The sequence below is a fragment of the Musa acuminata genome, chromosome BXJ1-9, assembly GCF_036884655.1.
Source record: "Musa acuminata AAA Group cultivar baxijiao chromosome BXJ1-9, Cavendish_Baxijiao_AAA, whole genome shotgun sequence".
Classification (NCBI taxonomy): Eukaryota; Viridiplantae; Streptophyta; class Magnoliopsida; order Zingiberales; family Musaceae; genus Musa; species Musa acuminata.
In genome coordinates, this window is record NC_088335.1 from 10,192,285 (window position 1) to 10,205,873 (window position 13,589).

A 13,589-nucleotide genomic window follows, 5' to 3' on the forward strand; every position below is an offset into this window, starting at 1 on the left:
CAGAGATTTATCATAGGAAGCGGCGTCTTCAGAGAAGAGGAGCGATTCCAGCCGTCGGATGGAGCGCGGAAGGAAATCTGGACCGTCGATGGGAGATAGAAGGTGCCGGGGCAACGATGCGATGTCGGGCCTCGTGTTGGGCCCATTTGCTGGCCCGATCCCTCGCTGTTATCCTCAGCGGTCTGCGCTGTCCCGTCGATTCCTCTGACCGATAACGTGGCGAAAGGTGATAAACTGGATGAGAGCATTCGGGTGAGATATCGTTTGGTTTATTGGGCTGGGCTTTCCTTCAACCATCATAGCAGGAAAGTCTTCCTCCGTGGTCGGTCAACTCGCTAATGCATGTTGTTTGCGACGACTCGAACAGTTTATGATTTGTGCATGTGTCAGCTAACTCAAATCTTGTCTGGAACAGCAACTTCCGAATTGATGTCCTTGAAATTTGATGCTTTGGACTCCCAAGTCTTCTTGTCTTCACCAAGTTTCCTGTCTTGCAGCAGCCTCAACCTCATCAGCCAGCATCTGAGGAGGAGATGGAGATGCATGACGCGAGTGTTGGAGGAGGTGAGTTGATGGTGATTACCATGTTGAAGATTACACTATTTAGGGTTCGAAGTGCCTCGAAATACCCCTTTTCCGAGTTTTAAGCTGAAATTGTGAACCTAATTTGGTGGGAGGACTTCAGCCCACATAGACCGATCCAACGCATAGCAGGCTTCTTGGGTTTCTTTGGCCATGGCTTCGCCAACCCTAAAATATCAGATCTAGTCTCCCTTCCTTGCAAGCATAATCTACGCATCCAGCGCCACACGCTCATCTATTTATCTCCAACCCCCTCGCGCGTCGCCACTGTCCTCCTTGCGCTCCAAGAAAGACAGGGCGGCCGCATGGAGAGGGTTGCGTTGCTCCGCTCCTTATCCTGCTCCACCACGGCCTATAGGCGCCTCCTCTTCCGGCCCCGCTCCGCGTCCCGACTCTTCTCATCCAACCTCTGTCGGCCGCGGCCGCAGGAGCTGCAGCTCCGCGCCTTATCCTGCTCCGGCGCTTCTCGATGGCGGCCGGGTCCCGCCCCGCCCCTTCGCCTCAGACGACGCTTCTCTCCTTCCATTCGGGCCATTTCCACTTCCCCCTCGCCCGTCTCAAGAGGTGCGGGTGAGAAAACGTGCCTGCTTGGTTACCCTTTTGTTCCTTGTATTTTTAACGAATAAAGATTGGATTTCGACGCGATTTTACCTTCTGGGAAACTCCTCTCTCTCTCTCTCTCTCTCTCTCTCTCTCTCTCACCTAGAATTGAACATTGGTATGATTTTCCAACCAGAACAGAACCCTGATGCTCAACTTTCTTGGTTGATTCTTTGTTGCTTCTTTTCTTATCTGATGTTGCCATGGTTCAATTCGTTGATACTTTTCCATTTAAGCTGGTTCGGAATGTAACATTATGTTTTCTGAAGCTTGTAGCTTTAGCTTTGTTTTGGCATTTTGTTGATTATGGGTATGGAGTCTGGTACTCGGCTTGTTTATGCCAATAAGGTATGCATCAAACAAAAAAATTGACAATTGGGAATGTGGAATAGGAAATTTGATTAGATAATGCATTTTAATGCCCTTGTAAAACACATTTCTTCTTGCATATTTTGTGATTTTGTGAAACCGTAACTATTTTAAGAAAGAATTATGCCTCCACATAGGATATATCATTTGAACCAAGGTCCAAATGTTCTGGTTTGTTTTTCGTTTTGGTCGTGTGATCCAAACCCAGTTTCTCTGTCTATCTCACGGGCATGAGTAGTTCAGTTTTACACAATATGCCATTTTTCCGTTTCTACATCTTTGCATATTTTACTTAATCAAAACAGCCTTCTTTTAGGTATTTCACCAAAAGGTAGTTTAATTGTTTTTCAGTATCTTTTCTAGTGTAGTTAGTGTGCAAACAACTGAAGCAATAACTTTTGTAGCTTAATTACAGTGCATATCTTTTCTAAACCGAGATAAATGGACCACTATTAATTAATAAAAGTTTGATGAATGATATGTGGTTAGTACCTTGATGTCTGAAACAACTCCTTGTGATCATGGATGTCATTATAAAAAAAAGAATCTTTTTGTTTCCAATTGAAAAAGCATTTTGAACTAAATCTGCAGTCTTATGTGTATTCTTTTACTTTATTGCAGATATAGATAGCAGAAATGACATAGCGGAGAAACTTGGATTTGAAATAATCTCCGAACAAACAATTAATGAATGCAAAGCTACTGCTGTATTATATAAGCATAAGAAGACTGGCGCAGAAATTATGTCTGTATCAAATGATGATGAGAATAAAGTTTTTGGCATTGTTTTTCGTACTCCTCCGTAAGTACAAGTTTTTAATCCATCATTCTTATATGGCTTTTGTCATATTTTTGTGAAGCATCGATAAGATCGTGTTATGGTTGCAGATACCCTCCTCCTGTGGAATATACTTGTGAGATCTTGTTGACTGTATAGTTTGGGATAGATCATAGCAAGGTTCGTCATACCGCAGCATACCAATCAGTACGGGTAGTACATAGTATATACTGATTCGACAAGGGACTGGTATGGGTGGTACATTAGTATGCTCCTATATACTATGTATCGGTATGCTCAGTACGGGTCGGTATAGTTTGGTACATATCATATCGACAATTGATTGGTATATTGGTACGGACCGGTAAAGTGAACCGTGGATCATATCATCATAGTACCTTTTTAATTAAGCTGTTTTTCTACATCAAAGTGAAATAAAATATTTTATCAAATCACTTGAATTTCTTGGTGTGCCATTTTCTTTCTCTTCTTGATTCCAGCTTATTTTCATATGAAACTACTTATTTGTTATAAATAGTTGCTATTTTCCATTTTTGAGATGATACAGTAAAATGACAATTTTGTTGGACTTATGTCAATTGCAGAAAGGATTCAACAGGCATACCTCACATACTCGAACATAGTGTGCTGTGTGGTTCCAGAAAGTACCCACTAAAAGAACCCTTTGTTGAATTGCTAAAAGGTAGTTTGCATACTTTTTTGAATGCGTTTACATATCCAGACAGGACTTGTTATCCAGTTGCTTCAACAAATACAAAGGTGAATATACAAACACAGTAATGCTGCTTTGATACATCACAACTTTGTAATTCATTGTGTTAACAATATCCGTGCTAAATATTCTTCAGGACTTCTACAATTTAGTTGATGTGTACTTGGATGCTGTTTTCTTTCCTAAATGTGTGGAGGACTTTCAAACGTTTCAACAGGAGGGTTGGCATTATGAGCTTAACAATCCTGAAGAAGATATATCCTACAAAGGTTGCCTATTAGATCTTCTCTGTTATAAATGTGTTTATTTCCTATCAACAATTGATCTTTTGTTTATTAAAGGAATTGAAATATGCTCCTGTATCAAGCATGTTATGAAAGCTTTAGTGTTTGGTAAATTTTAGTGATCTGTATGTCAGGTGTTGTCTTCAACGAGATGAAAGGAGTATACTCTCAGCCTGATAATATACTAGGCAGAGTTTCTCAGCAGGCAAGCTGCTTCCCTATTTTCATTCATATTTTGATAACCTTGATTAAGAAGAAGTTTTCCGCTGTCAGTTGTTCATTTCTGTATGTCACTCATTGGCATTGCATTATTTCCTTGATTCTTGTGACAATTTGCCGATGTAGCCTTTTATTTGCTGTTCTGTTAGACTCGCGTTGTGTTTTGTTGGGCTCAGTAATATAAGTATATAACAATTATGTTTACGATTCATTTGCATAGTCCTCATGCTGAAGTTTCAAAATGACACAGGAATATGTGTTCAGCATTCAGGTTTATTTTTTCAAAGAATGGATCACTTATGCCTCAAGGATTAGTTTTGGTGTATGTTTGTTCATGTTACCCAGGGCTGGTAATTAAGTTCCGATTATAGTTATGTAGGGATTGTTTTCACAATGCTACAACATTTTATCCAAGCTTCTAATTTTTCCAAAGATAGGGAGACAAAGATGCTTTTAAAACTTAGGGGTCCACACAGTTGGTTTTGGTACAGTTTCCAGGAAATTTTAGTACAGTTGGCTTTAGTACATGTTTGGTTTCAGGAATTTAGGATGGCAAAACCTATCTGAATTGATCTGTAGGAAAACCAACTGAACTGAAATCAATTCCATTCGCTGCAACTTTTTGTTTGGTTTCATAATAAATATTTATTTCATGTAATAGAGATATGGCATTCATAATGATAAAACCTATTGCAAATATATTTTCTAAGTATGTTACTTTGCATGTTAAACTTGTAAGAATGAGATATATTATATCTGTACTTGAATACCCTTGGTATATGATCATATTATGCTTGGTTTAGTTTGGCTTGAATGTTTTTTCTTTAAATCCCAAACTGAACTTGACAAGAAAGTTCAGTTTTATATTCTTTTATATCCATACTGCAGTGATCAATATAGAAGAACTGAACCAAATCAAACCTGATGCACCAGGTTGGGTTGAGTTATTGGTTTGACCAGTTCATTTGCACACGCTTACTAATGTTTAGTATGTGAAGTCATTAAGCAATAGGTGTTTTGGTAGGGTCTACGTTCATATAAAACACTCTGAAACATATAACATACCCGTATGGTTGAGCTGTATTATATGGTGTTACTCATCCATGGGAAGTAGATGATTTTTATGCTAAGAAGTTTTTTTTAACCAGTATCACCTGAGAACGACCTGGCCCCACATGGGGCCACAAAGCGTTAATACGAGGGATTGAACCCTTGACAATTTGAAAAGTGCCTAGATGCACTACCACCTTGATAAAAGAATGACAGCATGAGAAGCTGCTTTTGAATTTATATGCAGTATCTGTTTAATAAAAGTTTATTCATAAAAAGTAGCCTTTTCTACTTCTTTTATGGCTTGCATTTTCTGTCAGATAATATAAATGTAGTTGCTCTGAAGTAAATTCTGAATTCTCACATAAGCAAATGTTCAACGTGAAGTTCAGGATGCCTAATGTACTTTTGGAAATTATACAATTGCAGGCTCTTTTCCCTGAAAATACCTATGGTGTTGATAGTGGAGGTGATCCAAAAGTCATTCCGAAGCTTACATTTGAAGAATTTAAGGTTTGTACCTTATGCAGCTTAAAATATTTTAGGATGTGCCCTAGAGGTTGGTTAATATTTTCTGCAACCATGTCTTGGATTTTTATGACATTTATAAATCTGACTTTTGTTGGCTGATTACCTATAGAAATGGTCTTTCATTTTCTTAATGGCTGCCAGGCATGATCTAAGTGGCTACAAGGACATCTGCACCACCTGGGACATGCCAATCTTTGGCAGAAATTGGTTGCACATGGGAGCACTCATACTATTAATATGCACCTTTGTGTCTTTTATGTTGTTGATCTGGGAATTAACTAGTTTGAGCTAATTGGATGGATACCAAAAAGCATTGAAAAGCATGTCAAATGATTCATCACATGCTCTTCGAAGGTTACAAGGGCTCCCGAGGATTAAAGACATTGAGCAAATTCAAGAAATTTGTTTAGATGGATTTAATTGTAATAATGCAAAATCTCAATGGAACATTTACTTAAAAAAAACTGATGCATCTGGAACAGAGTCGAAAGTAACATTCAAGATGCTTTCTCGAGTTGAGTGTTTTAGTAAAGATGCATATCGACAAAAAATAAAGTAGATGAACTTAGCAGAAGCAATGTTATGGTTGGGTCAAGGTAGTTTATGCCTGAACGATGCATCAAATGTTTGATATCACTAATATTTGTGATACATTTTTTTCTGAAAAGAATATACTCACTCGTGCAAAATCTTATCTACCAAGTCATGGCATGCATGTCTATCTTAACCTGTTCTGAATATTGATGCATAAACACAACCTTTTTTTCTTTTTCAGGATTTCCATCATAAATATTACCACCCTAGCAATGCTAGGATATGGTTCTATGGAGATGATGATCCAAATGAACGGCTACGTATTTTAAGTGGTATGATTTGTTTTCCAAATTAATTATGCCCTTCTATGCTATGTCACTGTCTCTTGCTATTCTTGTGATGTGCTTCATTTTAACTAATTATGCCATTCAAATAAAATTTTAGGAATGTTTGAAGATGTTGCAACCTATTTTGCACTCATGGATTTTCCTACTTACTGGATTTTCTCAATTCTGAGCTGAATTGGGTTGCTCACTACTATAGATCCTCTTTCTTGACTTTTAAGAAAATGTGTCAATAATGGAACATCAAAGATATTAAAATTCTAATGATTGAACATTTTTAGCCATTTTGTAAACAAATGGCTTGCCTTTTGTGCATGTGTGTCTGACTTGTGAATGCCTTTCTTATGTTGCCTTCCTATTCTGAGTTTAAACCCTTTCTAAGTTAGAAATGAGTGGCAGTAATGACTTTGGTCTTCCCCTGTACTTGGTAGAATATTGTGTCTAACATGTTCAGAGGCTTTAAATGTCTTAAATCTTCAAAAGTTGATTCATGTGAAGAATAATTATCGCTTACATCCAACATACATTTAGTTGTGCAACTCTCAATGTCCTGAATGCTAAGGAAACTGAGATATTTTGTGTGCAACATGGGTTTCACAGAGAATCTATATAAGCTGATCGATGAGAATGTTGAAAAATTAGTAAAGTGTTGAAAAATTAGTAAAAGACAGGTCGTCTGTCTTCTGGAAGAATGTCCACTAATTATTCATAAATTTTGTTGATGTAATATAAGCAATTTAATATTTTCCTTATCTGTTTATGCAACTACAAGCAGCAGAAAATATCTACACAATTTTGATTGATATTTATATTCTTATTAAATGGTAAGTTGTAGCATTTGTTGACAGTTTTCAGACTTTATATTGGAGGGTATATTATCTTCTCCATATCTTGTGTGCATATGGAGAACTTCACCCTCAGGATTTATGTTTTCTCTCCTCTTCTTTTTCACTTAGAAGAAGTGCCTATAATCTGAAAAGGAAGTGCTTAGATAACAAGAATGAGACCCAATTGGCATGTCATACCTACCGATTATTGGCATAGCTCAACTTAGAAACACATCATTGAGTTAAGACAAGTGTGGATCTATAATTGGCTTAAATCTCTTTGATTAAATAAACATTTTGAGCTGCATGGTGGCCACAAGTTTTTGGCCTTTTGGATTGTCCTATGATCCTATCAAATATGTAAGGCCTTCTTTTGGCATGCCATCATATGCGTTTGATAGGTAAATCATTGAGTACATATACCACTATTTGCTTTGTGACACTTAAGTGCAACATCTGTTCATTTGCATTAGCTAATTAGAGCATAGGTTGTTTAATACTAGTCTTATCTGGATTTATGTTTGATTTGTATTTTGTTCTTTTTTACTACAGCAAGGAGTCTTGTAGATGCGCTTTTGATGTTAGATTGCAGAAATTTTAGCATGTTGCATTATTAAGAGAAATGTTACCATCATTGGATGGAAGAAAGTCACCAAACTGCTATTCCTCCTGTTTACTAAAATAGTTCTTCATTGGTGTAATGCATTTACAAATTTGCTTAGTCAATATCCTTATGTTCATACCCTAGAAAAACTTGTCCTCTACACTGGCTATGGTAATATACTGTTTTGGTAGTTTGATGTTTCATATTATGGGAATTTATCAGTATGTGGCCTGAGAATGTTTTAAAATGATTCATCTCACTGTTTAGAATTGTCATTATGACTTTCTTTCCTTCATACAAGAGATGATAGCCAAATATACATTCATGAAGTAATAACTCTAGGTAAAGAACTTTTTTTTCAGATTTTACAGACTTACTTGTAGTAAGAAGTTGCTGATAGAAGGTTGGTATCAAACAATATACAAGTATGGACATTATCAGCTTTAAATTTATTTTGACATCTATATATTATTTATATATTTTAATGCAGAATACCTTGAACAATTCGAATCGAGTTCTGCCCCTAACGAATCAAAGGTTCTATCACAAAAGCTGTTCAAGGAGCCAGTGAAGATTGTAGAGAAATACCCTGCTGGTGATGGTGGTGATCTCAAAAAGAAACACATGGTCTGCCTTAACTGGCTTCTGTCTGAAGACCCCTTGGACTTGGAGACAGAGCTTACTCTTGGTTTTCTGGACCATCTTTTGTTGGGAACACCGGCTTCTCCACTAAGAAGGATCCTATTAGAAAGTGGCCTGGGAGATGCTATTGTTGGTGGTGGAATTGAAGATGAACTTCTTCAGCCCCAGTTTAGTGTTGGACTAAAAGGTGTCTCTGAGGATGACATACATAAGGTTGAGGAATTGATTATGGGAACACTTAAAAGTCTAGCAGAGGAAGGTTTTGCACCTGAAGCTGTGGAGGCATCCATGAACACAATTGAATTCTCACTTAGGGAGAATAACACGGGTTCATTTCCTCGAGGCTTATCTCTGATGCTTCGCTCCATTGTATGCAGTTCTCACTATGCCTCTGTGAAAATAAAAGTTTCATGGTTATTTTTGTCCCCTATGAGGATTTACTTTTTGATCATTCACATCTTGTAGGGAAAGTGGATATATGATTTGGATCCTTTTGAACCTTTAAGATATGAAAAGCCATTGCAATCTTTAAAAGCACGCATAGCAGAAGAAGGATCTAAAGCTGTTTTCTGCCCACTTTTAGAGAAATTCATCTTAAACAACCCTCACCGAGCCACAGTTGAGATGCAGGTACTTGCACAATAATCTTCTTAAGATTAATTTATCTATTATGACAATTCAGTTTTGTTAATATTTATTAGTTTCTTTTCTTCTCAGCCTGATCCAGATAAAGCTTCTCGTGATGAAGTTGTTGAGAAGGAAATCCTGGATAAAGTTAAATCCAGCATGACGAAGGAAGATCTTGCTGAGCTAGCACGTGCTACACAAGAGCTCCGCTTAAAGCAAGAAACTCCAGATCCACCGGAAGCTTTAAGATCGGTTCCTAGTCTGTCATTACAAGATATTCCCAGGAAACCTATACATGTTCCAACAGAAGTAAGTCTTTAATCCATCCTTTTCTTTTGAAAATCAGGATTTTTATGATGCGTGTTTAACATGATTCTTTTAAAGATCATATGCCACATTCTTTCCATCTTATACGTCCATATAGTATCTATTGTCTGTTGAAATGCGGGTGCATTTATCTAGTAAGCAGTACACAACTATGTAGGTTTGTTAATCTCTGTGGTTCCTGCTTGTGGCAGAGGTTTATGTAACCATCTTCCTCTGATTCCAAACTTATAATATGCCTCTCCATACTTGTTGATTGTTTAACTTACATCATGACTGAAATTATTCAAATGTGATCTGTAGATACAAAATGGACTTCTGGACTTGTTTAAAGATTTCATGTGGAATCAGTATAAATATTGTTGAAAATTAATGACATTGTTGTCTTCATTGTAGATTGGCGAAATCAATGGGGTAAAAGTTTTGCAGCATGACCTTTTCACCAATGATGTTGTTTATTCAGAAGTTGTCTTTGATATGAGTTTGCTGAAGAAAGAACTTCTTCAACTAGTACCATTATTCTGGTGTGTGGAGCTGTTTGACTTGTTATTGCTTACCAATTCATTTCATTCCTTTTTATACATAAGTCTGCCACTCTTTTAAAACTTGAACACCTTTTCTTTTACAGTCAGTCTTTGCTAGAGATGGGTACCAAAGATATGGACTTTGTGCAACTAAATCAATTAATTGGGAGAAAGACAGGGGGAATATCAGTTTATCCCTTTACATCATCTGTACAGGGAAAGGTAGATCCATGCACCCGTATTATTGTTCGAGGAAAAGCCATGGCAGCAAGGGTTGAAGACCTATTTAACCTGGTATTGTTGTTATTGTTAGCTCCACTAATCTGCAGTGACAGTGACTCGTCTTCCATGAATAGGTTTAGTAGTTGTGCTTGTTTTGCATGTTTAAATGAGATCCTGGTGCTTCTATCTGTCTGCAGATCAATTGCATTCTCCAAGATGTTCAGTTCACTGACCAACAACGCTTTAGGCAGTTTGTTTCCCAAAGCAAAGCAAGAATGGAGGTAAATTTGTCTGTGAATTTCTATATATGTAAACTAAACTATAATGTTGTAACATTGTCACTGATTGCAGAGCCGATTAAGAGGCAGTGGCCATGGTATTGCAGCTGCAAGAATGGATGCCAAGCTAAATGTTGCAGGATGGATTGCTGAACAGATGGGTGGTATCAGGTCAGTTCACCTTGTTCTAGTTTCTTCAAGCATTATCGTCTAGATGGCATTACATGATTTTTTATAGGAAACTTCACTTTATGATATAATTGAGGCGACATTTTCCTGTAAGAAACACTATCTTAGCGTAGTGTATATGTTTTTGGATTATTAACATGATAAAAATATGTTATTGGTGCACATGCTCCTTGAATATATTTTCTTAAAAATACTGCTGACCTCCAAGCATAAGCAGAGCTTATTGTTATTGTTGTATTATTCCTCGAGGCAATCTAATTTATTTAGATAACGATGTTGTTATTGATCTAAGGACTACTTTATGACAAAAAAGGGGAAAGAAAATCCAAATTTCTCAGTGTTATGCTACTCCAGTGTCCTTCATTTGGCTCAAAGATTTGTTTATCATCTTCATAATGTCTTTATACAAATATTCTATTAGCAGATTGGCTTTTAATATTGACATGCATAAGAAATACTTAACAAACTTTTATCTTAATTTGGTCAGCTATTTTGAGTTTTTACAAGATCTTGAAAAGAGAGTTGATCAAGATTGGGAAGGAATTGCTTCTTCGCTTGATGAGATACGCAGATCCCTGCTCTCACGGAAAGGTTGCTTGATTAATGTCACTACTGATGGAAAAAATCTTATGAACTCCATGAAATTTCTAGAGAAATTTCTTGATTCATTACCAAGTACTCCATCCATTGAGGTTGGCTCCTGGCAATCTCAACTTCCTCCTGTAAATGAAGCAATTGTCATTCCTACCCAGGTGAAGTAACTTATTCTTGAAGATACTTCTGACAGCCTTTATTCTTCCTTTCTCATAGATGTCCCCTAACTCTGTTAATTTCTTTACAACCTTTGCAGGTTAACTATGTTGGGAAGGCTGGAAACATATATGAAACAGGATATCAGCTCAGTGGTAGTGCCTATGTCATTTCCAAACACATTAGTAACACATGGTTATGGGACCGTGTTCGGGTTAGTGGTGGTGCATATGGAGGCTTTTGTGATTTTGATACTCATTCAGGTGCAACCCTTGTTTTATTTGTGCTTTTTTGTGGATTTAGACTTTAATAGTTTGAATTGAAAAATGCATATTAGAATAATTTTGTTCTCTTTCCACTTAAATTTGGGTTGTATAACAGGAGTCTTTTCATATTTATCCTATCGAGATCCAAATCTATTGAAAACCCTAGACGTTTATGATGGGACAGACAGTTTCCTTCGTGAGCTAGAACTAGATGATGATACACTGACGAAAGCGATTATTGGTACTATTGGAGATGTGGATGCATACCAGCTTCCAGATGCAAAAGGTTATAGCAGGTATGAGATGCCACTTCCTATTTTGAAGTTTGAACAACTATTAGCTGTTCTCGATTAAAGGGATTTTTTTCATGTTATTGTGGATGCTTTTTTCCTGATGGATTTTATATATATATATATATATATATATATATATATATATATATATATATATATATATATATATATGCCTTTTCTGTATGTAGAATTATGTCATGTGATGATGTCATGGATGTTTGCACTAGTTGCTGGTGGTTGTAAACATATAATAAAAAATATATGTTACGTTTTTCTTTCCAAAACTGGAATCTTTTAAGACATTAAAATGACCTCATCGTTGGAAATTACAGAACAACTTGAGGATAGTTCATAAAGCATCCTTCTTCCTTTATGTTATGTAAAATCTTCCAAAGAAAGTTCCTGAACTTGAGTAGGTAAGCGGCAAGCCATATATGTTGTTTTTATTTCATATTCTTGAAGCGTCCTGTTGTCCTAATGTAGGTCAGTAGCAAGCCATATTCATTCTTTTTGTATTATATTTTTGAAAAATCATTGATGCCTTGAAAACAGTTTTTGCTATTATTTAAGAACTTTTCTAGATGATTGCTGGACCCAGTTCCTTGTCTATAGACAAGATAAGCTTAAGTGAATATGATCGTTGTCTAATTAAGCTCTTTAGATACTCAAGCTCAATATAGACTCATTTTGCTTACAAAACAAGCGAAGTTCTAGTGCACTAGGAGGCTTATTTATCATTAACAAACCTAATCTAAAACGTGGGACATCACTAATGTGTTGAACAAGCTTGAATATGTTTCAGTCATATCTCAGGTTTGGTTCCATTTTGATAGTCAATATTGCATTAATCAAATCTGAAGGCCAAGTATTACTGAAGCTCAAGTTGTCTTGTTCGCAACACACATTTCTAGTTTCTGAAGAGACTTGTGCTAGTGATTTCAATTAAAATTTTGTCAACTTTTCCCTTGAACTTTTATTTGGGTCTTCTTTGTCCAAGAATGTCAAAAGCTGTACACAGACCTTTGTCCAAGTTATTTGCTCGAAAACTATTTCAAGAAATAGCTATAGGTCAAAGCACATCTTGTGTCATTTAATAACCCTGACACTGGTATTACCTAGCATTTTTGTGCTCGAATTGGTTTATATTCAATCATTACAGAAGCTTAGTAGATTGTTTGTTCTTATGCCTATTGTATCTTTGAGCTGTCCTAGTATATTTTCTCTGTTATATGTACAGCAGATGATATTAATGGTATTTTACTCCTCAGTCTAATGCGATACTTATTGGGTGTGACGGAGGAGGAACGGGAAAGAAGGCGTGAAGAGATCCTTTCAACCAGGTAAACTTGAAGTTCCTTCTCATTTATTGGAAGAAGTTTGTTTGGGTCTGCCAAGCATATTGAATGTGTCATCTTTGACCATTCAAACCCAAACCCTTTATATGTTTAAGTTTCTGATTTTGTGTTACATATGCTCCTCGTTGACTATTTTCTTTCCATGTATTCACAGTCTGAAGGACTTCAAGGAGTTTGCAGATGCCATTGAAGCAGTGAAGAACAGTGGTGTCGTGGTTGCTGTTGCATCACCTGAAGATGTAACTAGGGCAAATACCGAGCGGTCGGGATTTTTCGAAGTTAAAAAAGTTCTGTGAGTGTAATTTTTGGCATTATCAGCAACCAGTACCGTTTCAGAAGGTGGATGCCAGTGTGAGTTCTTCCAGATACAAAGCTCTAATAACTGCCCACGGGTATCCAGAAACATGGGGATCTGCACTCAGCGTTAATCCGAAGCACAACCATGGTAACAAGGAAAATTACATAAAAACTTGTAGCTGGCAGACTCCTAGTTTTTTTCTTTTTTCTCTTAGAATGCATTGACCATTCCATAATTTATATGGAAATTAATTAATTAATTAGAAACTTGGGTCAGGATGCTGCTATTAGTTAGATCTTTGATGGAAGTGCATTACTACATATATCAGTGTTCCATTTCAACTGTCATCAAATACGGAAATCTTGG

General features: G+C 36.7%; 1 protein-coding gene across 2 annotated transcripts; it reads left to right on the top strand.

Annotated features, from left to right (window-relative positions):
• The first annotated feature begins 652 nt into the window (after window positions 1-652).
• On the top strand, window positions 653-13,498 carry LOC135593140 (presequence protease 1, chloroplastic/mitochondrial-like). 2 transcript variants are annotated; one of them, XM_065082972.1, is made up of 19 exons: window positions 653-1,152; window positions 2,173-2,353; window positions 2,935-3,109; window positions 3,199-3,331; window positions 3,481-3,551; window positions 5,045-5,128; window positions 5,922-6,012; window positions 7,946-8,466; window positions 8,563-8,727; window positions 8,815-9,033; window positions 9,445-9,572; window positions 9,677-9,866; window positions 9,992-10,075; window positions 10,146-10,243; window positions 10,749-11,013; window positions 11,112-11,274; window positions 11,393-11,573; window positions 12,839-12,910; window positions 13,080-13,498. In XM_065082972.1, exons 1-19 carry the CDS (start codon window positions 888-890, stop codon window positions 13,219-13,221), a joined length of 3,228 nt encoding a protein of 1,075 aa, XP_064939044.1. In that variant the 5' UTR covers window positions 653-887; the 3' UTR covers window positions 13,222-13,498. The 2 variants fall into 2 exon arrangements, with proteins under 2 accessions (XP_064939044.1, XP_064939043.1); XM_065082971.1 differs by having other exon boundaries at window positions 790-1,146.
• Window positions 13,499-13,589: the final 91 nt, after the last annotated feature.